A 26,557-nucleotide genomic window follows, 5' to 3' on the forward strand; every position below is an offset into this window, starting at 1 on the left:
ATGTCTTGGGGGCGCAAAAATGTGACGCGCTTTATTAGCCGTGATGTGCGCACGTTATCAGTCACGGTGTGTGTATGTGTTGTGAACTATTTTGCTAATATCGGTTTTAATTCAACAAAGAAACCTGTTGTCTCTGTATTACCAGCATTAAATGATAAATCAGCTCACTGTCTGATCGCTTGGCTTAGGGAGTAAAACATAAGAGCGCATGCTCGTGCACGACCAGCCTAAAGCAACCATGAAACAACTAAGCGGCAGGCGCTATCAAATATTTGTGATACACTGGCATCGTTCTCGTGCATTTGAAGTCTAGTAGGCTTGAAATTACGATATGTCTGCGCTAGCCATCTTGCATGAGGCCGAGGGCGCTGCTCAACACAGCAATCACTGCAGTTGGTGAACCAGCACGCTACATAAGTAAGCTGTGCGCTTCGGCATCGCTTTTTTGGCCTGTGTACAGCCATAATATATGAGAGGTATCGCATAAAAAGAATACGATGGCAATTTTTGAGGACAAAATTTCTGTAATATGTGTGAGTGTGTCGTACAGAACAGAACGAACACAACCCACCAAAAAAATTCGGTTATCATCCTCTTTCTCTAAAAAGCAAGAGAAAACGGGCTAACGCCGCAATACGACCTCGCATGGTCATGCCGCACAACGTTTATAGATATATAACCACTGATGCCGTATGTTTGGACCATGCGGTATATAGAACAAATATATCTGTAATCCAGCACCTACCATTGCTTAGGACACTTGCGTAGTTCATAAACAGTCCCTTTGCTGGACAAGCTTAATTCAGACTGTAAGGTATGCTGCTATTACTTGCCAAAACTATTTTATTCAGGGGCGGAAACCTCATCCATCTAACCAAGTAGTCACACAATGTAACCTGCAGCGAACAGTTTGAACGCTTGTCAAAGTATAATATCACAGCTCCTATCATAGCAGAACAGTACCCACACTGTTACGATCATCACGTATGTTTCATGGCTCCTAAACCGCAGCTTTGAAATAGAGGATAATACTGCAATAAGGTCACATTAGTGAATGGAACATTCAGAAATATGCAATTAATCTCTGAGGCTGATTGTAGGCTCAAATATGCGCACACACATCACGCTGCGTGTTCCGTCCACCTCAACGCCAGCAGAAACTCTAGCCATGACGCCTTAAACCACTTCAGCACGTCTCACAGAACCGTTTACCTCGTAGAAGACGCTCGTCATACTAAACAGACCGCATGACCACGAAAACAAACGCCAGAACCCACCGCCGAGCGTATACCTGCCATGCAAAACACCACTTTCACCCAAGCCAGTATGGCGCTCCCCATAGGTGGTGCCACTGCGTTCACAATATGGCGGCACCTACAAAAAAAAAACGGTGTATAGGCACTAACAAGAACAGTGCTCGCCCAAGCTCGCCTGCACTTTGCAGCCTTGACGACAGGTGGCGTTGTCACCGTTCTGTGCATGGCGTATTACAAACAACATTTGTTTGCAATAAATAGATGTGCCCTAGGCAGCCAATCAGATAGCTCTGCCTACTGGCATCATATGGTCACCTTGCGTCACGTGGTCAGGGGCAGATGAAAAGTCAGCCATGTGGTGTGCTGCGATGGGTAGCGATGCACATTTTTAAAACCTTATAATAAATTGCACACTTTATGTGGAGCACTTAGATGCATCAATTAATGATCAAAAGCACCTGCCATAATGACTCAATACATTTGTACAAAATCGTCAAAATTGTTTCAGGCTCCCTTTAAAACAGTTCCACCCTTTGGGGTGTATATTTGTCCCACAACAATAATCGTCATCTGCCTTACTTGTGTTTCCTTTCTTGAAGACACTGTGCTCGCTGCTTTCTTGTCAAGAAGGCTATGTCCCACTGATAATGCGCATGCTGTTCATGACTTGGAAGTACTGGGCTCGCAGCAATTAACAAAGGTAATGCGGGCAAGACAGATGATGATTACTGCTGTGGGTCAAGATACGCCCCAAAGGTTGCAAACATTTTTAGGAGTGTTGCGCAAATCGAAGCACATCTGATCACTTCCAAGCGTAGTGCAAGGCAGGGCATTATTAGATGTTTTTCAGGGCCACCCTAAACCTAATAAATTTAATTCTTTTGGGTGAACAAGTTTCTTGGGCTGTTTCTCTGGCCCCATGACGTCCGAAAAATCAGTTGGTGACTGTGTGTGTGTGCACTCTGCCGAAAGTCCCTCTTCACATTATATTTGTGGTCACATTGTTTATGTGCAAATATGGTATATAGATATCCCCCGAAAAGTGCATGAAGTACCAAATGCAAGCACATTAAAAACGTTGCCACTTACACTCCCTTGAAATGATGTAGAACACAGAATGATGAGGACCAGTGTGGTGACTGGGCATGACCTGCAGCATACTGAAAATATCACAGGTCATTGTTTTGGATATTTGTTACATCCACCAGCCATTGGGTGTCCATGTAATCTACGGACATGTTGTTTAAAGGCTATTATTTTATAGAAATGAGCAATTACCAGCCTGTTAGCTTCACCAAGATTGCTTTGCATTAAATATACTAACTCCTTTATAGCCAATTTAGCTAAAGCAATATTTCACTGCAGTTGTTTAACCCTTTGAGGGTAGATTTGTTTCACAGTATGCGACCGCCCAGGGTCGATTCTTTTTAATGGAGATTCCAATTCTTCTTAGGGACTTGTTTTGAAAAAAATTCACCGTAACTTTCTAGGGTTACCATAAAGTGAGAAAAACATTATTTTGCATTGGTATGTGTGTACTCTTCATTCATGAATAACAACAATAAAAAAGGAAATAAACTTATAAGAATTGAAAATTTGATTCATTGTTATAGTTCAAGGCTTTGAAAATGCGCACACAAGACTATTTTGCATTACTCAAATGTTCCTGCTCTTACACTAATATGTACATCCATAGCGTAATCGAACTGCATAGGTGTGCGCACTCAAGAAAACTGTGTGGTTGTGTGCCCGTCAAAAAAGCACAGTGTGTGACAAACTTCCCCTAATCTTCATCTAATCACCAACCAGAGGCAATTCGTTTTCGTGAATTTCCATAAAAGAAAGCAACGTAAATGCATGCGTGGCGGCATCCTTCCTATGCGCACCCCCTTGAGCACTAAACGAGCGAGAAACAAGCGGTCGCCCATTGAATGATTAGAACGACAGAACCGAGGTTCTTAGGAACGCTTCAAAACTCAAGGGCTCAAATTTCGTTATTAAAGAAGATTTCTCTTCTAGGGTTCGGTTAATTCGGAAAAAAATCTGGGACACATCAGCCTCTTTTCGGGACAGCGGTTCTGTTGTGAAGTTGAGATATGATCATGTTTTCATTAACAAGGTTCGTTATAACTGGGATGACAATTCAAACTCATTAGTAATGGCACCCGCTCAACGTGTTTCTTCTGAGTCTGGCCATTTGACTTCCGTTCCATCCACTTCCTGAATTCATCCTGGTCATTTTGAGAACCTTGTCTTAAATATAAACACTCGTAGGATTGTTAAAAAATTTCCTGATTTATTGTCCCTTATATCTATTCATTCCCCCCATGTTATCGGCATCACAGAGACTTGGCTGCACAATGGTATTTACGAATCTGAGTTTACTCCACCTGGTTTTGTTTCCATGTGCTTAGACAGGATTTGCGGTACTGGTGGTGGCGTGGCACTGCTTATCCGGTCGGATCTACGATTCTCAGTCTTGCCTTCTCCTCCAGAAACAGAATCCGTGTGGTGTAAAATTTACCTTCATAACCGGTGTATTGTGATTAGTGTTATATATCGTCCCCCCGGCTCTACTTTTGATGTTCTTCATGCTGTTGCAAATTTCATGAGCGAGATCAACATTGCTTCGTCAAGTTTTATCTGTATGGGTGACTTCAACGCCCCTGGCATCCACTGGCCATCATTGTCTGCAGTCGGTCGCGACACAGCTATTTGTAAAGAACTAATAAACATTTCCTTGTTCTTTGGTCTCACCCAGGTTGTTCCTAGTGCAACGAGATTAAATTCCGTCCTTGACTTAGTTTTTTTTAAGCGCTAACCTAGCCGAACGTGACTTTTCTTGTGACGTAATTGATGGTATTTCAGACCATAAAGGCGTTTTAGTGTCACTCTCCTGTCCAATTTCTAAATCCCCCTACACATTTACTAGTTTCCCTGCTTTCACTAGTGCGGACGACAACTCCATTACTGATGTCTTATCTCATCATTTCGATACGTTTAGTGCACTTGCAGACAACCAGGACGTCAACTGCCTTGCTAATTACTTTGAGCGTCTTGTCAAATCATGTATCGAACGTTTTGTGCCCATTAAAACTAAGAAAAAAAATTCTAACATTCCATGGATGACTCGTGATATCTTGCATTTGTCCCGTCGCGTTCGAAGGTTGAGGCATTCCAGAAGAGGCACTGATCCTATGGCGTTGGATAGATTTGTTAAGGCAAAGAAAGAACTCAATCTTAAGTTGCAAAATGCCATGGATTTCTTTTTTCACGTTCGCCTGCACAATTTGTTAAGAACTAACCCACGAAAATTTTGGTCATCTATTTTACCTCGCGATGCTTCGTCCACTTCTTTCAGAATAGATAATGACGTCATCAACGACCCGGCGGTGATATCTGATGCTTTCAACAAGTATTTCCAATCTGTGTTTGTTTCCGATAACAACTTTATCCCGGCACTTACCAATATAGTTTCTTCTGAAGCAATCAGTGACGTTGAGATAAACTGCGAAGGCATCCTCAACCTTATATTAAACCTGGATGTTAAAAAATGCACCGGTCCGGACGGGATACACAATGCGTTCCTTGTTCGTTATTCGTTGTGGTCATCAAAATATCTGTCAGTCATATTCAGAAAGTCCTTATCATCCTCTACTGTACCTTCTTCATGGAAGCTAGCCAAAGTGCTCCCTCTTTATAAATCTGGAGATAAGCAGTGTTTGTCGAACTACAGACCAATTTCACTGGCATCACAGTCATGCAAAATGTTGGAACACATCATTCATAAGCACATCACGCTCTTTCTGGAATCAAATAATTTACTGTCTAACATGCAACATGGGTTTAGGTGCGGTTTTAACATGTTAACGCAGCTAGTTGAGTTCACGCATGACATTTCATTTAACCTTGATGTAAGTAACCAGGTTGATGCCATTTTTATAGATTTCTCGAAGGCATTTGACACCGTTTCACATTCTAAGCTTATTGCTAAACTTAATGCTGTATTGAATAATCCTCATTTAGTTAACTGGATTTTAAGCTTTCTCTCATTTCGCTCCCAGTTCGTCTCTTACAGTTTGACTGACTCTGCTACTGTTGATGTGACATCAGGTGTGCCCCAAGGCTCTGTCCTTGGGCCGCTTCTTTCTTTATTATACATAAATGATTTGCTACTTCACTGCTCTTCTAACATCCGTCTCTATGCTGATGACTGTGTTCTATATGAAGTGATTAAATCTTCTAATGATCATTATCACCTTCAAGAGTTGTTTTCTAGGTTTTGCGATTGGTGTAACACTTGGCAAATGAACATTAATTTCAATAAAACCGTTCTGATGTCTTTCTGCAACAAATCCTCCCCCTCCCTTTTCAGTTACTCGTTCAATGGCCGTGCTGAGATAAGGTTTCTGAGTATAAGTATCTTGGTGTCATTTTTACATATTGATTACATTGATTACATATGCAGTAAAGCACTAAAAAAATTAGGTTACTTGAGGCGAACGCTAACTCGATCTTCTAAAGACACAAAGTTACTAATGTATAAAACTCTAATCCGCCCTGTTCTTGATTATGCATCAGTAGTTTGGAGCCCGCATAAGCATTTAGAGATTAATAAACTAGAAGCTATACAGAAAAAAGCTGTGCGATTTATATGTCATCGTTACGATTGCGACTTTTCGCCCGCTTCAACACTTTCTTCCTTGAACCTAAACACGCTCTCTTCCCGTCGCCGTGTCGAATCATTAAAATTCTTGCATTGCATTGTCAATTCTTTAGTTAGGCTCTCAAATGATAATTACATTAACTTCGCGCCGGGATCATCAACGAGAAGACATCATGACCTAAACTTGATACCCTACTACGCACGTACTAACATGTTCAAATTCAGCTTTTTTCCCCGCTCAATCGAAGACTGGAACTCATTACCTGGATCCATTCGCTCATGCTCATACAAAATTTTTGCAACCGCCATCCCAGATGCATAATCGTGCTCACCCATGCCTGGCATCATTTGTATAACTTCTTGTGTATTTTTCTTTCATCAGTGCCCTTTTGTATAAGTGTTCACTTGTGTTTATTTGTGTATTTTCCTTTCATCAATGCTCTTTAAAAGTGTTCACTTGTGTTTACCGCTGTATATTCCATTGCATTTTCTGTACCTTTTCTTAACCCACTCCTGCTATAGCGCAAATTGCGCTGCAGTATGTATAAATATATAAATAAATAAATAAATAAATAAACGAGATAGCCATCAGTTTTGCAAGCGCACAAAGCCGAAACAGCCCATGGAACAAAACCCAAACCGCCACCCACCGACACACGCGCCAATGCGTGAGCAGTACTATATAGATGCGCAGGAGCGAACTAGCGCTAAAACAAACCATGCAGCAAAAACTGAGAGAGGGAGGTGCACGAAAAGAATTCCCTGTATTTCCACATAGTGTCAGCACATTACAGAAAAGAAAAAGTTAGGAAATCGGCGCACTTTTTAAACATACAGACGGGACTGTAAATATACGGCATCGACCATTTTGGGCTTCGTTCGCGCCGCCGTATATTTACGTCATTGACCCTCAAAGGGTTAAAGAACAAACAATGGGCCAGCCGACTGGTTTGCTATATAAAGGGTTGGCAAGTTCAACACAGCCACATGGAGAAAAAGAAAACACATCTGCTTTCTTTTTTGAATCAAGTCAGTAATGCAACTAGCAGATTTTCAGTAATGTGTACCTTTCTTTGCAGCCAAGCAGGCCCAGCTGATGCTCTCAACACCTACTTTCACTCTTGATCAAGGAATGCAACTGACAAACTTTTAGCAACACTTTCATATCTGATTAGGCAAACATGAAAAGTGGGGTTGCGTTATGATGCTTCATATGAATTCAGAAAACCACTAAAGCAAGATGCTCTTCTGTAAGAACAAACAAGATGATAACAGACATAATGATAATTGTGTGGACTGGCTGCAACCGGAAGTGCAGAAGAATTTTTTCCAATTGAGAAACAAGAAAAGACATTTGTGTGACACACTTACATAAACATCATGTGGGCAGGCACATTCTTTTGGTTAGAAGGTGCAGCCATGTTGTGTAAGGGCATGTTTTGTAGGCAGAGTAGCCTGGTGCACCCGCTGCGAGGTTCTGTTGTTTCAGATGCTTGTAACTATGTTGCCAAGTTTTCTTTTTCGATAGTTCTCATTGGGAGAATGTCACGGCACATCAGTAATGCGGAATCCCGCAAGGTAGAGCAGGTACCATGAAAGGGAAAAATTGTCATCCATGCGAATGTAGCATGAAGCTACAAGGGAAACCCATACGAGTTTCTCAGAACACTTAGCAGTTGAAGAAAAATTCGCCTGGTCCGGCATTCAAACCCGGGACCAATGCCTTTCTGGGGTGTTCGCTTTACCATGTGAGCTAACCAGGAGGCTCGGTCATGCTACATTCAGGCGGATGACAATTAATCCCTTTCGGGAGAATGTCAACTGAAAGGTCCTGTAGCAACCAGTACGCCATGCCAACCAATGGTGTGTCTGTGAATCAAGCTGCAAGGCAGATAAAAAGGGAAAAAAAATTAATTATATTCTAGGGTTTCACGTGCCAAAACCACAATATGATTATAAAATACTTTGTAGTGGGGGACCTCAGATCAATTTTTACCTCCTGGAGTTCTTTAACGTTCAGGTAAATCTAAGTACACAAGCGTTATTTCACTGCCATCGAAATGCGGTTGCCATGGCGAGCATTGAAACCATGACCTTGAGCCCAGCAGCTGGACTTTCAACTGTACTTTATTCAAATTCACATTGCCGCAAATAACCGCCGACGCATGCACATCTTCAACTCCTCCCAATATGCCTTTTCCTTGTGTGTGCCATAGCCGCTCCCGTGGAGAGTATGTAAAAGGATTGACATTTGTTGTTGGCAAATTACATATGCAGCAGTGAATAATGGTGGTGAAGTGAGTGCATGTTCTGAATATGTGAATAGTATTCCGACTATGTGGTCTAGTCCTCATAACAGCAGAGCCTATTTTGTTCTTATAGATATGCCCTGTAACTTTTCAAATGAATTTCATCAGTGGAGTGTGGATAGAGAAGCAGATGTAAGATGTGCTGCACCTAATAAAGACTCAACGAGTATAAAACTTTTGCGTAATTTCTGTGTGTTCGAACCCCTAGCTTGACCAATATTCTTGAAATGAATTGTGGCACTTCGTGCACCTAAATTTTCATTGTGAATGATGACGATTTCTAATGGCATCCCCTTTGAAACAGGGCGGCTGCCAATCAGTGCTGAGCCTGCTTGAGCTAATCAGGTTTTACGACATCTATTGCATTCTAGTATTTTGCCTATCTCTACTTTATATAATGTCTCCTGATTAGAACATCTATCTCTATATTGTACAGCTACCTATACCTGTAACAAACTCAGCTCCAGCTCCTCCCTGCTTTTTTTTCTGCCTATACTCTAACCGTCTCTTGCTTATCTCAACTAATGTTGGGAATGTTGCTGATGCCCCCTGGTTCCACTTTCCAGAAGCTGCCTGAAGAACTGGACCTGGCTGCCATCCAGCTAGTGCGTAAAGTCCTCCGTAGACAACTGGCAGTGGTCAGTACTTGTGGGAACTGTTTCTTTGAGTGCATACAAAATTTGTACCATCAGTTTTTAAGGCAACTCGCAGCAGGGGAATGTGGAAGTTATGGTAGGGACTGCATGCAAAGCTTGCCCAATGGCCAGTAGTATTGCAAGAACTATTTCTTGGAATTAAAAAGGCAGCAGTCACATGTACAGTCTGCCATGAAAGATTACAGGTAGCTTCTTCCTCGGCAAGTGTGAATTTCTGCTGTGCTGAAACATGGCACTTCTAATTGAATAAATCACTGTGTAGGGCACAAGAACTACTATGGATAGGGGCTTTGAAATCAAGGCTGTGGGCCCAGACATCACGAGAATTCAGCATTTTCTCAAATTGCATGTATCACAAACTTTAGTAACCGGACTTGAAAAAGGGTACCAGTGAAACACAAAGGATGTGCACACAAGGAAAAGGCGTTAGACACAGATGGATGCTGGACTTTCAACTGTACTTTATTCAAATTCACATTGCCGCACATAACCTCCGACGCGTGCACATCTTCAACTTCTCCCAAGACGCCTTTTCCTTGTGTGCACGTCCTTTGTGTTTTGCTGGTACCCCTTTTTCAAATTCACCATGCGCCAACTGGCCCAAGACCTTGCGCTAATTTAGTAACCGGCTCTACTTGGCCCTCGAAGAAGCGCTCTGGCTAGGCTGGTATACTGCTTTTTTTATTTTTACAGGTTCAGCCACATTGAATTATCCCTCTGTACATGCTGTACCACTTCCCATTTGCAAAAGCTGGCACTTCGAAGTGACAGACATAGGGAGTAATGCAACAAAGTAGTTGAAAAATCCAAGTTTGTTTGGGAAACTTGTGTCTACAAAGCATAATTGCAAATTAGCTGTGATAGTGGCAATATTGGTAGCATGGCTGGTAGTTGTTAAATTGACTGACGAGGCTTACTATTAGCCTTGTGCTTATTGGACATCATTTTGCGTTCTTGACGAAACAGTGGTCATTTTAAGAAATTGAGAATGTTTCACATGTGTCATGCACAAGGTTGGTGTCCAGTTTTATACTATAGTATACTAGTCTGTCTTTCAAGGTATTGCTCAGAAGGTCTGCAGTGCGCAAACATCCATTGGCAAGACAGAGTGATGGAGTAAAATGTGTTAATTAAACTTCTGAGCTGTCAAAGACCAATTTAGGTAAAGTTCAACAGTGATTACTTATTTTAAAGGCCCTGAAACTTTTTTTGAACTTAGTAAGAAAATGTTGCCAATCTGTGGGGAGGCAACAGGGAACTGTGAGCCAAATACAGTAAAACCTTATTAATCCGGATCTCACGGGTCCTAAATAAATTTTCAACTTAATTGAATGTTGAATTATAGAGGGCATCAAGAAAACAATAACATATGCTTACTATGTCTGTTTTAGAGCTAATGTTCTGTGTATGCAGGCACTGGGAGGGTTGAGGTGGCATGACATCATGCACTTTCTTCCTAGGCTTTCAGTGCTGGAAGTCGCATAATCTCTAGTTTCGGAGACACATTTTAGCAAGAGGCAGACAAAGTATTCAATCCCCATTGCCGGCACTTTTCATTACAGCATCGCCCTCTACGGGAAGCACTATCAGTCGCAAAGGTGGAGTGGTACGAAAGCTTGGCTGGCTTCATTTTGTACTGCTGGTGTGATGGTATCATCGACATGGCATGAAACCATAACTTTTGTCGCCGACTCACAAATTCTACAAAATGAAATTTTTTCTCATCCAAATTTGTATTTTTCTTTCTGATTCCTTTTGCAGCCCCTTCCTTGTAGCAAAAATCCATCAGCTACTGTTCTTCTTTGCATAAGAGGTCAAATTTCTATATAATGAACTAAATTGCTGATTTTACCGACTGTGTTACATTGAGGTTTAACTGTGTGTGTGTGTGTGTGTGTGTGTGTGTGTGCGCATGCGTGCGTGTGTGTGCGCGTGCGTGCGCGCGTGCGTGTGTGTGTGTGTGCGCGCGCGCGTGCATGCGTGCGTGCGTGCATGCATACAATTAAACCTCGATTGAATCAACTTCAATATAACAAAATTCTCAATATACCTAGGTATTTAATTTTTAATAGCCTTTCATCCATAGAAAACCATGTAATTACAACCTCAACATAACCAAGTGTGTTCGTGTGTGATTTGAATATAACGAAATTTCGCTTCTGCCACAAAGGAATGCCGAGACAATGAATGGAAACTCCCGCAGACACAGGTGGTCAAATGATTGAATTATAAATGGCTGCTTGCAAAAGCACTTCTCGTATCACGCGCAGTGCGACCAGAGCGACTGCGAAAGTGGAGCCGCATCATGTTTCATATAAAATCCAAGTGCAATAAGATCCTGTCATACCCGCACACTTCGTGCTTTAGGTGCGAGTGAAAGTGTACGCTGGTGACAAAGAACGATGGTGGCTTCACGCACGGGTGCCACCTCCCTGCATGACCAAAGGAAAAGAGGGGGGGGGGGGGAGTGAGCTTGCGGTAACTCTAGAAGCGCGCACGAGAAGCGGGGTAGGGAGGAGGGGGGTAAGTTGGGGCGCGTCGCAATTTCTGGCATGCGTCTTGGCCATGGCTGCATGGCTGTAAGCGCGGCTGAGTGCATACGCAGCCGTGCAACCTGCTTTAGAGGTAATGTGCCACATGTGCAAAGAGTGGGCATGCCAAGACAACGTGGCATCATGTAAGCTGTCTTCCCACACGTTTAGTATTTAAGGTTGCGTAATCTCAAGCTTCAGTGACCCGCTGGAGCAAGAGGTAGACAAAGCATTTGCTTCGTCTGAAATGACGCTTTTCATGATAGCGTCATTTCATGATAATAAGCATGCTTTTTTATAATGAGTACTTCTTACTACTGGTTTATTCATCTAGTTTTCGCAGTGAAATTTCTTTGTCACTTATTGCTACGGATAGAGCGCTGATGCACATGTCAATGCACCAGATAACATGCTATAAGCCTCAATTATCTCTCGCTTGCTTCTGTGAGTTTCACTCGCCAACACTTGGTCTTGGTATCTTGGTCAAATAACGCTGTACAATCACATCTAGTGCAATGCATAGCAAGGATTCCTTGTGACTGCACTTGATTACACAGCTTGTTGGGTTCTCGTGATCTCTCACTGATACATAGGCCAGTGCTCGCTTAGAAACTGACCAATCTCATATGTGTAGACTTTACGCTGCTGCAACGGTGCATTCTGTACCTTGATGTCATGTCATGTCATGTTGATGTCATTACAGGTATCCAAGCGAGTATCAGACCTGATCCTGCAGAACCAGTCCTGGTATACGCTAGAGCTCCAGCGAGTCACAGAGCTGCAGGACAGTCTTGATGAGGCCTGCTCTGTGTGCATCCGAGGTCGTAGGTGGGCTGTTCGTTTTTTTTTTTTAAATTATTATTAGATCTCTCGTTCGAGCAATGAAAAGCCTGCCCTCACATAGCAAGTGCGCTAAGGACAGTCTGACTGAGTATACCAACAAGTGCTAATGGAGGCATGCGTCAATTGCTGTTGGAAATGTTCAGTTTTTCTCTAAGCCCAAGTGGCTGGCATTTTGATTGGTTATGCAAACACTGCCCAATGTGCTCTGACGGTACTTGCCAGAGCTCAGCATCTTGCGGCAGTCTATGTAGAATTCTATTATCTATGCCTTTGCCTTTGTAGGCAATGAATGCTTAGGTAGGTCATAACATTGCGTTAGTCATGAGCTCTGTTGCGACTGAACCGTGACATCGGCGATCGTAAAATGTTTCCGAGCGAATTTGTCGCATATCGTAGAGATAGGCCGAGCCATGGGGACGGTGTATTTTTACTTGTGCGAAGTTTCCTGAAATCTGCCACTTTAGACATCCCGTGTGATGTCGAATCTGTTTGGTGCACAGTTACCCTGGATGATAATTCTTCGTTCGCCATAGGTGCATTTTACCAACCACCGAACTCGGACTACAATACTCTGCAATCGCTGAATGAAATTATCTCGGAAGTTTCAAGCAGACCTTTCATTCTTGCTGGTGATTTTAACTTGCCAGACTTAGAATGGCGGGATGGAGTATGTGTTAGCAGCACTGGGTGCCGTGTAAATATAGAAATAAAAAATATAATTGATAATTTTGGTCTTATTTAGTTTGTTACTTGCCCAACTAGAAATAATAACGTTCTAGAACTCGTGTTCTCAAATTCCCCCCAGTTTGGTGAATAATGTCAGTGTTATTCCAGGTATCAGTGACCACATGGCAGTTGTTGCAGATGTGAAGAAGACGCGCCTCGCGACACAGCCGCATCGCCAACGCGCGGCTCGGCTCGGCTCGCGCTGTTGACAGCTGGCGTCCTTTCAGGACAGTGCTTCGAGCTGCCTCGCCATTCCCGGTCGCTGTGCCTTCGCATTAGGAGCCGCCAATAAACCTCTTCTCAATTGGTGGAGGTGCGGGGTACTCAAACCGTGTCACTTGAAACCCTGGAGCTGCGATCAAGAACACTAACGCCCGCCATGACCGACAGCTCATCCCAGACGGCGCCGACACCACAGTCCGTCACATGCACCGGCGTTTCACGACATCGGGACCCCAAGATCTTCAGCGGTGCAGACGACGAAGGCGTAGAAGACTGGTTTGCGTCATATGAACCGGTGAGCGCACACAACAAGTGGGATGATCCAGCCAAGTTAACCCACATCATCTTTTATCTGGCTGGTGTTGCCCAACTCTGGTTCCACAACCGCGGAAGTGACGTACCCACATGGTCAGTCTTCAAGACTTACGAACGTATTCACCACCCCTACTACTGGCGCGGCATGTACAATTTTGTACACAAGTTTGTTCAGTGCTGTCTTGACTGTCAACGCCGCAAATCGCCGCCTTTACGCCTGTCTGGTGCCTTGCAGCTGCTCCCGTGCCCTGCCACACCCTTAGATCGCGTAGGCATTGACCTATACGGCCCGCTTCCTATGACGCCAGATAGCAATCGGTGGATCGTAGTTGCTGTTGACCATTTGACATGCTACGCCGAAACTGCTGCTTTACCAAGTGCTACAGCGCGGAATGTAGCCTCTTTTGTCCTACATCGCTTCGTGCTTCAACACGGCACACCTCGAAAACTCCTCAGCGATCGAGGTCGCGCCTTCCTCTCCAAAGTCGTCGAAAGTTTGCTTTCAGAATGTCATATTATTCATCGGACAAGCACGGCATACCATCCACAGACTAACGGGCTGACAGAGCGATTTCACACTTGGTGATATGCTCTCTATGTATGTGGCATCTGATCATGGTAACTGGGACCGCATCCTTCCATTCATCACGTTCGCGTGCAATACCGCGATCCAGGCCACTACGGGATTTTCACCTTTCTTCCTCCTGTATGGCCGCGAGCCTACGCATACCATCGACACGCTCCTTCCATGCCATCCTGACGCCTCCGAGTGTCTACCTGTGTCCGACGTCGCCCGACAAGCCGAAGAATGCCGCCAGCTAGCACGCTCCTTTACAGCAGAGCAACAGCAGCACCAGAAAGAAAACCGCACCGACACGCTTCCACACACCACCTATGCTCCAGGCGTTCTTGTGTGGTTGTCGGTCCCTTTCCAAACGCCGAGGCTTTCCTCGAAACTTGTCCCAAAATTCCAAGGTCCTTATCGAGTCTTGGAGCAAACGTCTCCGGTGAATTTTCTCATTGAGCCCCTGTCACCATGTGAAGACTTGCGCCGGCGTGGACGTGACATTGTCCACGTCTCGCGTCTCAAGCCCTACCACGACCCTCTGCCTCCCAATTCTTAAGGCGCCAGGATGGCTCTTTTTGTCCGAGGGGAGATTGTGAAGAAGAAGACGCGCCTCGCGACACAGCCGCATCGCCAATGCGCGGCTCGGCTCGGCTCGCGCTGTTGATTGCTGGCGTCCTTTTTGGACAGTGCTTCGAGCTGCCTCGCCGTTCCCGGTTGCTGTGCCTTCGCATTAGGAGCCGCCAATAGACCTCTTCTCACAGACATTAAAAATTAAAGTAGAAGAACCTTAAGTTGTGCAACAAGGAAGGTTTTTTTATTCAGCAAGGGTTACTACTCAAGCATAGCTCAAAAGCTAGAAGATCATTTGCCCGTGTTTGAGTGCCTTGCTGAAAACAATAGTGTAAATGATTTATGGTTTAAGTTTAGCGATAAGGCGTTAGCCCCTGTGTATAAGTATATACCTACGATACAAGCAGGCAAGATTAATAAATGCAAGAAGCCATGGATGACGACAGGTATTTTGAAAGAAATGAAGAAAAAGCGACGAGTTTTTCATAAATTAAAGATAATTGGAAGCAGTGAGCACGCGAAAGAATTACAAGCATTAACGGAGCAGTATAAATCAAGTGTGAGGTTTAGGTGCACGTTAAAGAACCCCAGGTGGTCGAAATTTCCGGAGTCCTCCACTACAGCGTGCCTCATAACCAGAAAGTGGTTTTGGCACGTAAAACCCCATAACTAAATTTAATTAAATCAAGTGTGGAAAAAGCAAAAGAGAGATATTTCGAGGAGCTCAATAATAAAATGAAAACTAATCCCAACTCGTTCTGGCATTATATCAAGGAGTGCAGATCTGATAATGTTGGAGTCAGCAAACTGAATTTTACTGATACGGTTATAGTCAATGAGGAAGCTAAAGCCACATGTTTAAATATGTATTTCCAATCCGTGTTTTTACCCAAGCATGACGCTCCTTCCCAACCGCACCCAAGCACATTTCCACTGATGCCGCTGGTGGAACTGAGTGTTCGCGGTATACATTCTCTTCTTGAAAGCCAAGACGAATCCAAAGCAGTGGGTCCTGATGGTATCTCTCCTCATGTACTGAAGCGATGTGCTGCGCCCATTTCGCTTTACCTTTATTTAATTTACACTAAGTCCCTTTCAACAGGCACTTTACCCGATGATTGGGAAATTTCCCATGTTGTTCTGGTTCGTAAGGGTGGCTAGAAAAAGGATGTAACAAATTACCGGCCCATTTCATTAACATCGATATTGTTACAGGGATGTTGGGGATATAAGACTGCATTTACAAGGTATATACAAGCGGAGTGAATGTGGTTAAAATGGCTGACTAGTAACCCCACACAGCAGCCAGCGTCTCGCGATCTTCTTCTTCCTCTCTCTCTTCATTCATCCTGCCGTAACAGGACCACCGGGCGCTGAAGCGCCATCTCGGCACATGGTAGGCGAAGAACTGCGAACGAAGTATGGCTTCAGCCGCGACACGTGCACGACGTCAACAGGCAGTGGACTTGAGAATGGATGAAACTGTAACGGGGCGATTTCGTAATTAACGTAGTCAACTTGATGTAAGACTTCATAAGGCCCTGTATAGCGAGAAAGAAGCTTCTGGGAGAGGCCGACCCGACGACATGATTACCAAAGCAGCACCCAAGCACCTGGGGCGAACTGAACATCGCGATGGCACCAGTCGTAACGCTCTTTTTGCAGATGCTGCGAGGCTAATAAGCGAGATCGAGCGACTTGATGCGCCATGTGGGCACAATCGATAACTTCACGAGCGTACTCAATGGCAATGCGGGGCACGAAGATAGGCTGGTGTCAAAGGGTCAATATCCCGTGGGGTCATGCCGAGACGAGTTATACACGAATGTCACATAGGCCAGTATGGCGTCCCAGTCGCGGTGATCGTTGGAAACGTACATCGACAACATCTCTGTGAGTGTTCGGTTGAGGCGTTCCATAAGACCGTTTGTGGGTGGTAGGCGGTGGACAGCTTGTGCTCAGTGGCACAAGAGCGGAGGAGGTTGTCCACAACTCCAGACAAGAACGAGCGGCCACGGTCTTTAAGTAAGTGTCGAGGTTCACCATGGTGGAGAATAACGTCATGAAGGAGAAAATCGGCGCCGTCACTTGCGCAACTAGTCGGGAACGCCTTTGTTATCGCGTAGCGTATGGCGTAATCAGTAGCGACGGTGATCCACTTATTCCCTCTAGTCGTCGGAAAAGGGCCAAGTAGGTCAAGGCCTACGCGAAAGAACGGTTCAGAGGGAACTTCAATTGGATGGAGTCGGCCGACAGGTGGCAGGGGAGGTTTCTTCCGGCGCTGACACAATTCGCAAGTTGCGACATAATGATGCACAGAGCTTGACGTAGTAGTTCTGCGGAAACCCGCAAGGTGAAGAGAAGTAATGAATAAAGGGAAAATCAGACATCCACCTGTTCGTAGCAATTGCTACAATTGCTACTCCTCGAAAGAAAAGCCTCATGGTTGAAGAAAAATTCGTCCTGGTCCGGGACTCGAACCCGGGACCACCGCCTTTCCGGGGCAGCCGCTCTACCATCTGAGCTAACCAGGCGGCTAGCAGATGGCAGGGCGAAGTCGAATTTGTCGACAACACGAAGCAAAGGCAAGTGTTTGACGTAGTAGTTCTGCGGAAACCCGCAAGGTGAAGAGAAGTAATGAATAAAGGGAAAATCTGATTTTCCCTCTGGTGGTGACGCATGCTGCTGTGCGGGCTGATCTTCACACGTCGATGTTGTGGCAGTACTGGGAAGTCTGGTGAATGGGTGCAGGACGCGTCGGCTTTTGGCTTGCTCGAACTGTCGGCACTCTCTGATGATAGCATCAACTGTAGAGCAGCTTTTGCACATAAGCAGATTAAAGACGTCATCAGCAATTCCCTTGAGCACATGCCCTACCTTCTCAGCTTCTGTCATGTCGTGATCAGCTTTACGACAAAGCGCCAGAACGTCCTGGATATACGAAACATAGGACTCTGTGGGGGATTGGGCACGAGAGGCCAGTTTCTGCTTTGCAGCAATGGACAAGAACGGCACCGAGAGCGGCGCTGCTGCGCCGGCGTTGAGAGCGCCGCATGCGAAGCAAAATTCTAATAGCGGGTGGTACCCCTCTCCCATCTCTCGTTCGCACCGCCCTGATTGCCTCCTGCACTGCGCGTGTTTGGGCACGTTTCGTGCCGCGCGCGGTGTGTGCCTACGTGTGTGCGCGTGGACATTTCATTCGAAGGGCGATTTACAGTCTGTTTCACATTTAGGGAAACTCGGAGCGCATTGCATCGCGATGCGGCGAGCGCTTGAGTCAGGCGGCAGCAGCAGCTCGCGCAGCTGCTCGAGGGACGGGATCTTGAACGGCGTCGTCTGCTACGGCGGCGCGCGCTGGCCGCATTGTCGGGAAGCGTTCTACTGTCAGTTGCAGGGCGCCGATCTCATGGTTACTGCGTGAAATGAGCCGGTATTCTTTACTAAGCGTTGTGCGACGCCCACTGATACGCCTCGAAGGTAAGTTCATCGCTGAAAGGTGCAGGGCAAGACGACGTACTGATTCCATACATTCTTGACGGCCCGTTTCTGGAAGGCGACTGTATATTCTAACGCGATAGGTCGCCGATCCACACTGCTCCTGTTGTGCAAGAACTGCCGGAAGAGCGCGCAGTCACTCTCTTGGAGTGGCCGCCTCAATTCCCGCGCGCCAACATCATTTAAAATGTCTGGGGCTCGTTGAAAGTATCACTGGCGCAACATCCCCTCTATCAGTCGCCCCCGAGGATAGGCTTCGATCCACCATTGTCAGCGACTGAGACGTGTTGCGAATGAAGACATCCCTGATCAAGTCATTCTACACTTCACTGCCTTCCAGGATGAGCGCTGTCATCGCTGCCGCTGGGGACATGACGAGATACTAACCGAAGTTCCGAGCATGACGTGTCCGATTCACCGCCGGCGGGCAGGGTCTGCCTGGTGTAGTGAATGATTGTCGAGAAAAATCACTTCCGGCTCATTGTCTTAACCTAAAACATTTCTTTAATCGTATCCGTTTTTTCATTGTGTTCGACCCCCATAGTTATCATTGTTGAGTGCTTTGTTTTGCTTTCGAGTCAAACAAAGACTGAGCACGTTCCGCGCACATCTTGGTGCGTCTTGTCACTGCTTATTACGGTAGCACACACAGTGAAGAAATATACGTGCACGCGCTCAATACCCCGGCCTTTCGAAAGAACAAACGAAGCATGCTGTCAAAAGAGGTTTGTGGAACTCCATTATCGCCAATGCCTTCATTGCCTCGGAGTTTGGCTTCGCACAACGTTTAGTAAAGAATATAAGCTCAGCTCCCGCAGTACCGATGAAATCGGTGCACTGCCCCTGACAGTAGCACGCTTCCCGACAATGCGGCCAGCGCGCGCCGCCGTAGCATACGACGCAGATCACAACTCCGCCCCTCGAGCGTCTGCGCCTGCTCGAGCTGCTGCCACCGCACGACTCCATTGCTTGCCGCATCGCGATGCAATACGTTCCGAGTTTTCCCCTAAGTGTGAAACAGACTGTACACGCTTCTATTTGCCTTTAAGAAGATCGATACGATTGACGATTATTTTTATGGCTGCAAAAGGGTAGCCTCTGTTTAACCGTGTAAGTGACGCTGAGCAGGTAATTGTAAACGACATCGTATGTGCCGCTGGAAAAATCGTCAGCACATACGATGCGGCACATACGAGCTAAAGTCATTTTTGCAGTGTCTCACAATGTTTGCTACAAATCCGTGTTGTCTCTGATGGCGACAACGGACTTCCATCGACACTGAGCGGAAATAAAAAAATATATCGCTGCATAGCACAAGTACGACATACGCACACAACTTTAACTAGTACGTCCCCTACAATATGGAATAGAGGCAGCAATGTAGACAGCTTGGCCATTTTTTAACAGTGCCCAAGAGACGGAAGTTGAAAGTATTAGTAATCATTCCTGCTTCAGCAATGCCGTCGCGACCAAGACGCGGGCGTGTATCGTCCAGTAAGTCGATCGAGCGATGCAGTGGTGAAGCGGGAATGAACTCCGGTCATGTTCAATGCATCGTGCATGTATTCAATTTCTCGGCACGCGTGAACTTCGGCCACTGCTAGCGCATACAACAGAAGTGGTTTCCATTTTTTGGCAGCGCACACACAAACGAAACACGAGAAAGAAGACAAGACAAGCGCTCGTCGAACAACTCAAAGTTCTTATATGAATAAAAGAATTATGTACCGAGTAATTTTTAAATTCATGTGGGTTACATATAAAAACCGTCATACACTCAGGAGTGATTAATGAACGCGCTCGCTTCGTTTGCCAGTTGTTTACTTCACTCGGCGCACCGCAGTAATCCATGTCTGTCGTCTGCTTTTTTCGTACCATTTTCTTGTGAATCGGCAGAATTTCACTGGTGGCATCAACCCTTTCGTGTTTACATTGCTGTCGTGACAGTAAACAACGCAATAATAATTTCCGGTCATCCTAAGAGGCGCCGTCGCAAACAAGAGACGTTTCGCGCGCAGCGCGAACTGAACGCGGGCACGACCGCTAAGGGAAGCGGCGGCGGAAACCTACACCCGTTGGAGATGAAATCGTTCCGCCAGGGGAGAAACGAGCGCTGGCGTCTAGGATGAAACTTGGCGTGCGGTCGTCCATATTATGGCCGGCTGGTTTGCCAAACAACTCTGTTAACTTCTCTTTGCACATGTCCCATCTGGTCAGCTCCTCTTCATGGTTTTCGAACCACACCTTTGCTGTGCCTCTTAGGTAGAACAACAGGTCAGCTAGCATAAGCATGGGGTCCCATCTGTTGATTCCACTCATACATTCATACATGGCCACCCACTCTTCAACGTCGCCGCCATCAGTCCTGCGGAAAGTTTCGGGATCCTTGGGTTGCACAACCACAACCGAACGCGACAGCGACGTAGCAGGCGATGGTGATGTCGGAGACTACAACGACATTGATCTCAAGTGCTCACCGTCATTCATGGTGAGGACGGTGATTCGACGTCCACTGCGGAGCTCCATTTCCAGCCGTGATACCCCGCACCTCCCACCAATATGTTACGGGGATGTTGAGAATATAAGACGGTATTTACAAGGTATATACAAGCAGAGTCACTGTGGTTAAAATGGCTGGCTAGTAACCCCATGCAGCAGCCAGCGTCTCGCCGATCTTCTTCTTCCTCTCTTCATTCATCCTTCCGTAACAGTATCGTGTAAACTTTTTGAACATATCCGATTTAAGCACATATTGACCCATCTTACAGATAATAATGTTTCTATAAATTAGCAGCACGGTTTTTGCAAGGGCTTTTCTTGTACCATGTAACTTGTAGAGTTCTTTCATGAGCTGGGTTCCAATGTTGACGAGGGCGGGCAAACAGATTGTGTGTTTTTAGATTTTTAAAAGGCCTTCGACACCATGCCACACTCCCTTCTCCTCATCAAACTGCAGGTTCTAAATTTTGACCAGAATGTACTAACTTGGATAACCAATTACTTGTTTGACAGGCGTCAATGCGTGCTTTTAAATGGGAAGTGTTCATACTATGTTGGTGTCTCATCAGGCGTGCCTCAAGACTTCGTCCTTGGACCGCTCTTATTCCTTACTTTTGTTAATGATATTTCTGTGGGTATTTCATCGCGCATACATTTATTTGCCGACGATTGTGTTTTATATCGGCAGATTAGAAACGCAAATGACGGCGTTTCTTTGCAGGATGATTTGGATCGTATTACAAGGTGGTGCCAGAAGTGGCAAATGATGTTGAATAAAGAAAGGTGTGTGCGCATGTGTTTCCAAAAAATGAAACAAATAGAAACGGCTTACACTATAATGAATGAATAGAATTTATTGATAGGAAAGACAGAGAGGTCGACCTGAGCTAGTGCGCTCTAGTCTGCTACTCTGCACTGGGGAAGAGGGAAGGGGAGTGAAAGTATTGGGATGGATGATGATGATGATAAGAGAAGTGGTGAGTGCTTATGTACATGAGACAGTTGCCTCGCTAGAGCCGCTCGTCGAGCTTGGTGTCCTGCAGGAACTTCAACAATACTTTTGTTGCACGCATTGAAATTGCAGTGTCAGGCCATGGGCCGAGGATAGCTTCCTCCGACAGTGGTTGTCTGCCAACGCTGGCTAGGAAACTGTCTAACGTCCTTCGCTCCAGCATATATGCTGGGCAGTCGCACAGTACGTGTTGCAGTGTTTCGGGCATCTGGCAGTGTTCACAATCAGGGCTGTTTCAATGGCCAATGAGGTGTGCGTAGCGACAGGTGAAAGCAACACCGAGCCGAATCCTGTGTAGCAATGATGTTTTGCTCTGTGTAAGCTTCGGGGGCAAACAGAATTTACCGTCTGGGTCAATCATATGTAGACGTCTGTGAATGTTGTCATAGTGGGCTCTGTAAGCCTTTGTAAGGTCCTGCATGAGTGCCTTGATCATGCAGTTGGTGTCAGGTCACGAGTAGGCAATCCATACTTCATCAGAGGAAGAGGAGGCCAATCTTGCCTCAGTATCAGCGAGTTCATTGCCAAAAACACCACAATGGCTAGGCACTATACTATAGGCTTACACTATAAATATGTATGTGATTACAACGAAACCAACATGCAAGTAACTTCATGTTGTTTTATCGCATAATTGTTCATGGAATGCCTGTATTGATTATGTGGTTGGTAAAACAGCAAGGGCTCTTAACTTTACCCAGTGGAACTTAAGATGGGCACCCCAGAATTTAAAGAACACATCTTACCTCACATGTATTAGGCCGATTTTGGAGTATGCATGCACTGTATGGGACTCGATGCAGGCCAGGTCGATAGATAAGCTTTAAAAAAATTCAGAATAGAGCTGCACGGTTTGTTTTAGGGCGGTACAAGCGGACAGACAGCTGTACCGCTATGAAAATGGAATTGGGCTGGGAATCGCTTTCTTTGTGCAGAAAAAAACTGTGGGTGAAGTTTTTCTTTTCTGTTATTCATGGTAACACTGGAATTGCTTGTAATAACTACTTTGATGAATCCGATCACATTTTCAGTTAAATTTAGACCACGAACACAAAGTGAAAGAATACCGTGCGAGGACAACTATGTTTTATAATTCCTTCTTTGTGATGACTATGAGAGATTGGAACCAGCTGCAAGAGATGCAAGTGTGCTGTATAGATGAAGTGTTTTATTTAATTCTGTAACCCCCCTGCTGTAATGCCTTATAGGCAAAGCGGGGCACTCACTGAATAAAGAATAAATAATTGATGCAGATTCCATTTACTGTGTGTAGTAAACACAATATAGAATGATTGATATAAATTGCATACTTTGAATAGCCAGTATTAACATTTTAGCATGCCTCCAGGGAATTTCATGTGTTTGATAAGAATTGTGGGGATGCGCAACTCTCGCGCGTCCATGTTTTTCCCGCACGGCGCGTCTCCTGTAATCTGGCTTCGCCGCGTGGCTTGGCGCCCGCGGCGGTCGGAGTGGTTGAGGCGACGAGAGAGGGCGCGATTGTTGCGCTGCTAACGCTGCCGACAGGCGGGGTTACTTGGGCACCGGGAGACAAGGCGCTTCCTCTTTCCCGGCGGATTGGCGAACAGCGTGGATGTCCCGCGCGCGTGCCGACCCATGCTTCTGTGAGACCGTCTCGCGTGGCCACCTTCGAACGCGCCACCGTTCGCGTGAACGCACACGCGAATGACCAGCCGTTGGGATCCAGCATGGGGCGAACATATTCGCTCGCTATCCAGTCGCGGTGAGTCGGACTTCTAGATTTGTTGCGCGCCCATCGGCATGTTTTGGGGATAGCAACTCGGCTAGCAGGCATTGATCTATGAAAGGTGCAATAAATGCCCTTGTGATTGTTTGCACTACTGTGTTGTCGTTCCTTTGTCCCAAGAGCATGGGTGTGAGAGACCCCACAGATTTTGCAGGCACAAATGCGCACCAGACCACGCAAATGCAATTCAAGCGAGGCACTAAGTGAAACATTAGTGATAACACAAAGGATCTTGCAGCATAGAGGTGATTGTATAACTCGAGTAGGTGAGTCCTGAGGAGCGAAAGTACAAGATTGAAAATTTGTATTGTAGATTTTGAGGCAGTATTCTAAAATATATTTTATAGAGTAGTGAAGTAGTTCCAAGTTGTTCTGACTGGTCAAGCATTCTGTACTTGTAGCCACCTGTTGCATATGGTAGGCTATGATGACAGGAAAACAGGTACTATTAGTAATGTTCATACAGTTTTAGTCATTTCTTCCTGTATTGAAAGCGTGTAGGTTAGTCGTCTTGGTTACTCCCATTACCTGCTTTTCCGATTCAAAAAAATTTTGAGCAAGCTTGTGTGTACTATAAACCAGTTAATTTATCACTCACAATAAGTTAAATTTTTTAAGTAACATAATAATTGAGCCTTCAAGTGGTAACATTGACGATAGTTCAGTTACTGTTTTAAGGGACAATTCGTGAAAGCCGTCAGAGTGTTCGGGCCGATTGGCTTACTTGTGTAATGACTGTTTTCTGGTGCTGCACCACAGGAGTCTGGCGTGCAGCCAGCACGAGCTGACGGTGTCCAGCCTGGGCCTCCTGGCTGCCTGCCGCAGGCGTCAGCAGCTGTTGGGGTTGTTGCGCTCCCTGCACCTCATCAAGGCTCTGGTCAGTGGGAGGGGACAACAAGTCCTTTCTCTTTTTTTACAAATAAGGTCAAAGTTTATTCAATATCAAATGTGCATACTGTATAAACCGGAATATAGGTCAAGCTGGAGTAATGCCGAACCCCTACTTTGAAGTGAAAAAAGAAAACTGCAAAATAAGATCACCAAAACGCACTCATTTTCACAATGGCACTATTACTGATAGCGACCGTGCAAGAAGCTACCGCACAATGTCTGCAGTTGTGCCCTCAAACCGGGGTTGCTCTGCATGGTACCCACAAAATGATGTTTTACGTGGGCTGCATGTCAAGCGTATTCCTTTGTGTCCTCCAACATTACAGGCTTTTTCAGAAATGCCAAGCTGGGGGCACTGAGTGGCCATGTTGCCGTTCGCATCGGCGAAGTCTACAACTTGTATCTTGAACACCACTGAAAACTCTCCACATGCCACTACTCATTGCTCACCAGACAAGAAATAAAATCACGCATGAGATGGATTAGAAGAGTGAGCACAAGAAGACACAGCAACAACAAAATATGCTAGCAATCACAATTAGATATGGATGTGGCTTGGGCTAAGCATTTGCCGACATACACACCTTAGTTGGCCAGACAATAATTCACATTCTTCTAATGACTGCTATAAAAGATGAGGGGTGACTTTAGTCTGCTTTCTCAGAAAAATATCTTGACTTATATTCCAGTTTATATTTTAAGTACAGGAAGTGGGCAGGCCAAAGGAATGAGTTAAACTGATAAAGTTGACGGGCCTTTGACTCTTCAAAACAGAAGACAGTGACATGCGAGAGCGGTATTACGACAAATATATCAAAGATATTTGCTATCATCAGTGCACAAAGAATACGTCAACAGAGTGGTATACAATTTAACAAAGCTTTTCAGTACAGTTAGTTGTGTACTACACGCTCAAGGCAAAACTGTGAAGAAATATTAATAGCAGGGCAACAGACATAAACAGCTTGTTCATACATGCATTGCTGTTTACGGAATACTGGAAATGTATATGTGACCAGGAATCGGGATGGCAGCACCTTGAAATGCTGAGTTCAGCTTTCGGCCATGAAAAATAAGGGGAAGTCAGAAGTCCAATGTTTGTTAGTTACAGCCATACAAAGGCCACAGATGATGAAGTCATAAAAAGAATAGCACCAATCAGCTGTTACAGTCTACTTCCGTTAATTCGACCCAGAAGGGACCGATGACTGTTCAAATTATCCAGCTGGTTGAATTAAACAAGATGTGGAAAAAAAAGTGAAAACACTGCAGATTCATTTGGATGTATTGGCCCATTCTATCATGCCCCTGAATCAAACGCTCGCCCACTTACTATGTGTCGGAAGTGGCAAACTAATGTAGTAATAACATTAAAGCTCCTAAATGAAGTAGAAATCTTACACACACCCGATTTTTTTAGCAAAAAAAAAAAAAATTTTTTTCACAATGGCGGTCAGGTTTTTAAAGTCAACTTCAGCACAGGGTTTTTAAAGTCAGCTCTGCCTTAACACATTCCTGTTATGCAGTAAAGCATGCAACTGTTGCGAAGGCAATTTTTGCTTTGTGTCCGTTTCCACTGCACTGGCAACTTACAGCCCAATTTTATTTAAAAAACAAAAGGAAGGCGCATGTTAGCATCATTTAAATGCCATAATAAGACATTGTGACCTTGATTGCTTGAAAATCTTCCTAGGGCATGTCAAAAATAGGTGTTTTCGACGAGAGATGACACGTGCTCAACACATTGACTAATCTAAGCTCTGCAAAGATAGACGCTGCCACTAAAGGCATCACTGTCGAGGTCACGATAGGGGTCAAGTGCGTACATGCAGGCTAGTCAAGTTTGAATTATTTGGCAAAGGCCAATTTTAGCATCAAAATAACAAAAGTCTGGGCCCATAGAGATGCATGAGCACTGACGAGATTTTTGGTCCGGATCAAATTAACTGAAATGTCAAATTAACCTGAGTAGAATTGGCAGAAGTAACTGTATTTTAATTGAAACATAGAAATAATAAGAATGATGGAAATGAAAATGGATAAAAAGACTACTTGCTGCAGGTTTGAGCAGTTCAACCAAAGCACATAAAATTATCACATATATTGATAAATACTACTTCACTGCTGGTCCAAAGGCATCAGGAGCAACATAATAATTATTAAGAGTAGGTGCTCCTTGCAGATACATTTTCGTTAATAATAAAGCTAACTTGAATGTAATTTATCAAGA

The 26,557-nt window shown here is 44.9% G+C and overlaps 1 protein-coding gene across 2 annotated transcripts in view; it reads left to right on the plus strand.

The window, feature by feature from the left end:
• The window catches only part of Vps50 (vacuolar protein sorting 50), a 178,999-nt gene that overhangs the window by 22,229 nt on the left and 130,213 nt on the right, over positions 1-26,557 (plus strand). For both annotated transcript variants that reach the window (XM_075682820.1, XM_075682821.1), the window contains exons 4-6: positions 8,798-8,869; positions 12,122-12,246; positions 24,196-24,313. In XM_075682820.1, the coding sequence (XP_075538935.1) occupies positions 8,798-8,869; positions 12,122-12,246; positions 24,196-24,313 (315 nt within the window). The remainder of the gene's footprint in view (positions 1-8,797; positions 8,870-12,121; positions 12,247-24,195; positions 24,314-26,557) is intronic.

This window comes from Dermacentor variabilis, chromosome 2 (genome assembly GCF_050947875.1).
Source record: "Dermacentor variabilis isolate Ectoservices chromosome 2, ASM5094787v1, whole genome shotgun sequence".
Classification (NCBI taxonomy): Eukaryota; Metazoa; Arthropoda; class Arachnida; order Ixodida; family Ixodidae; genus Dermacentor; species Dermacentor variabilis.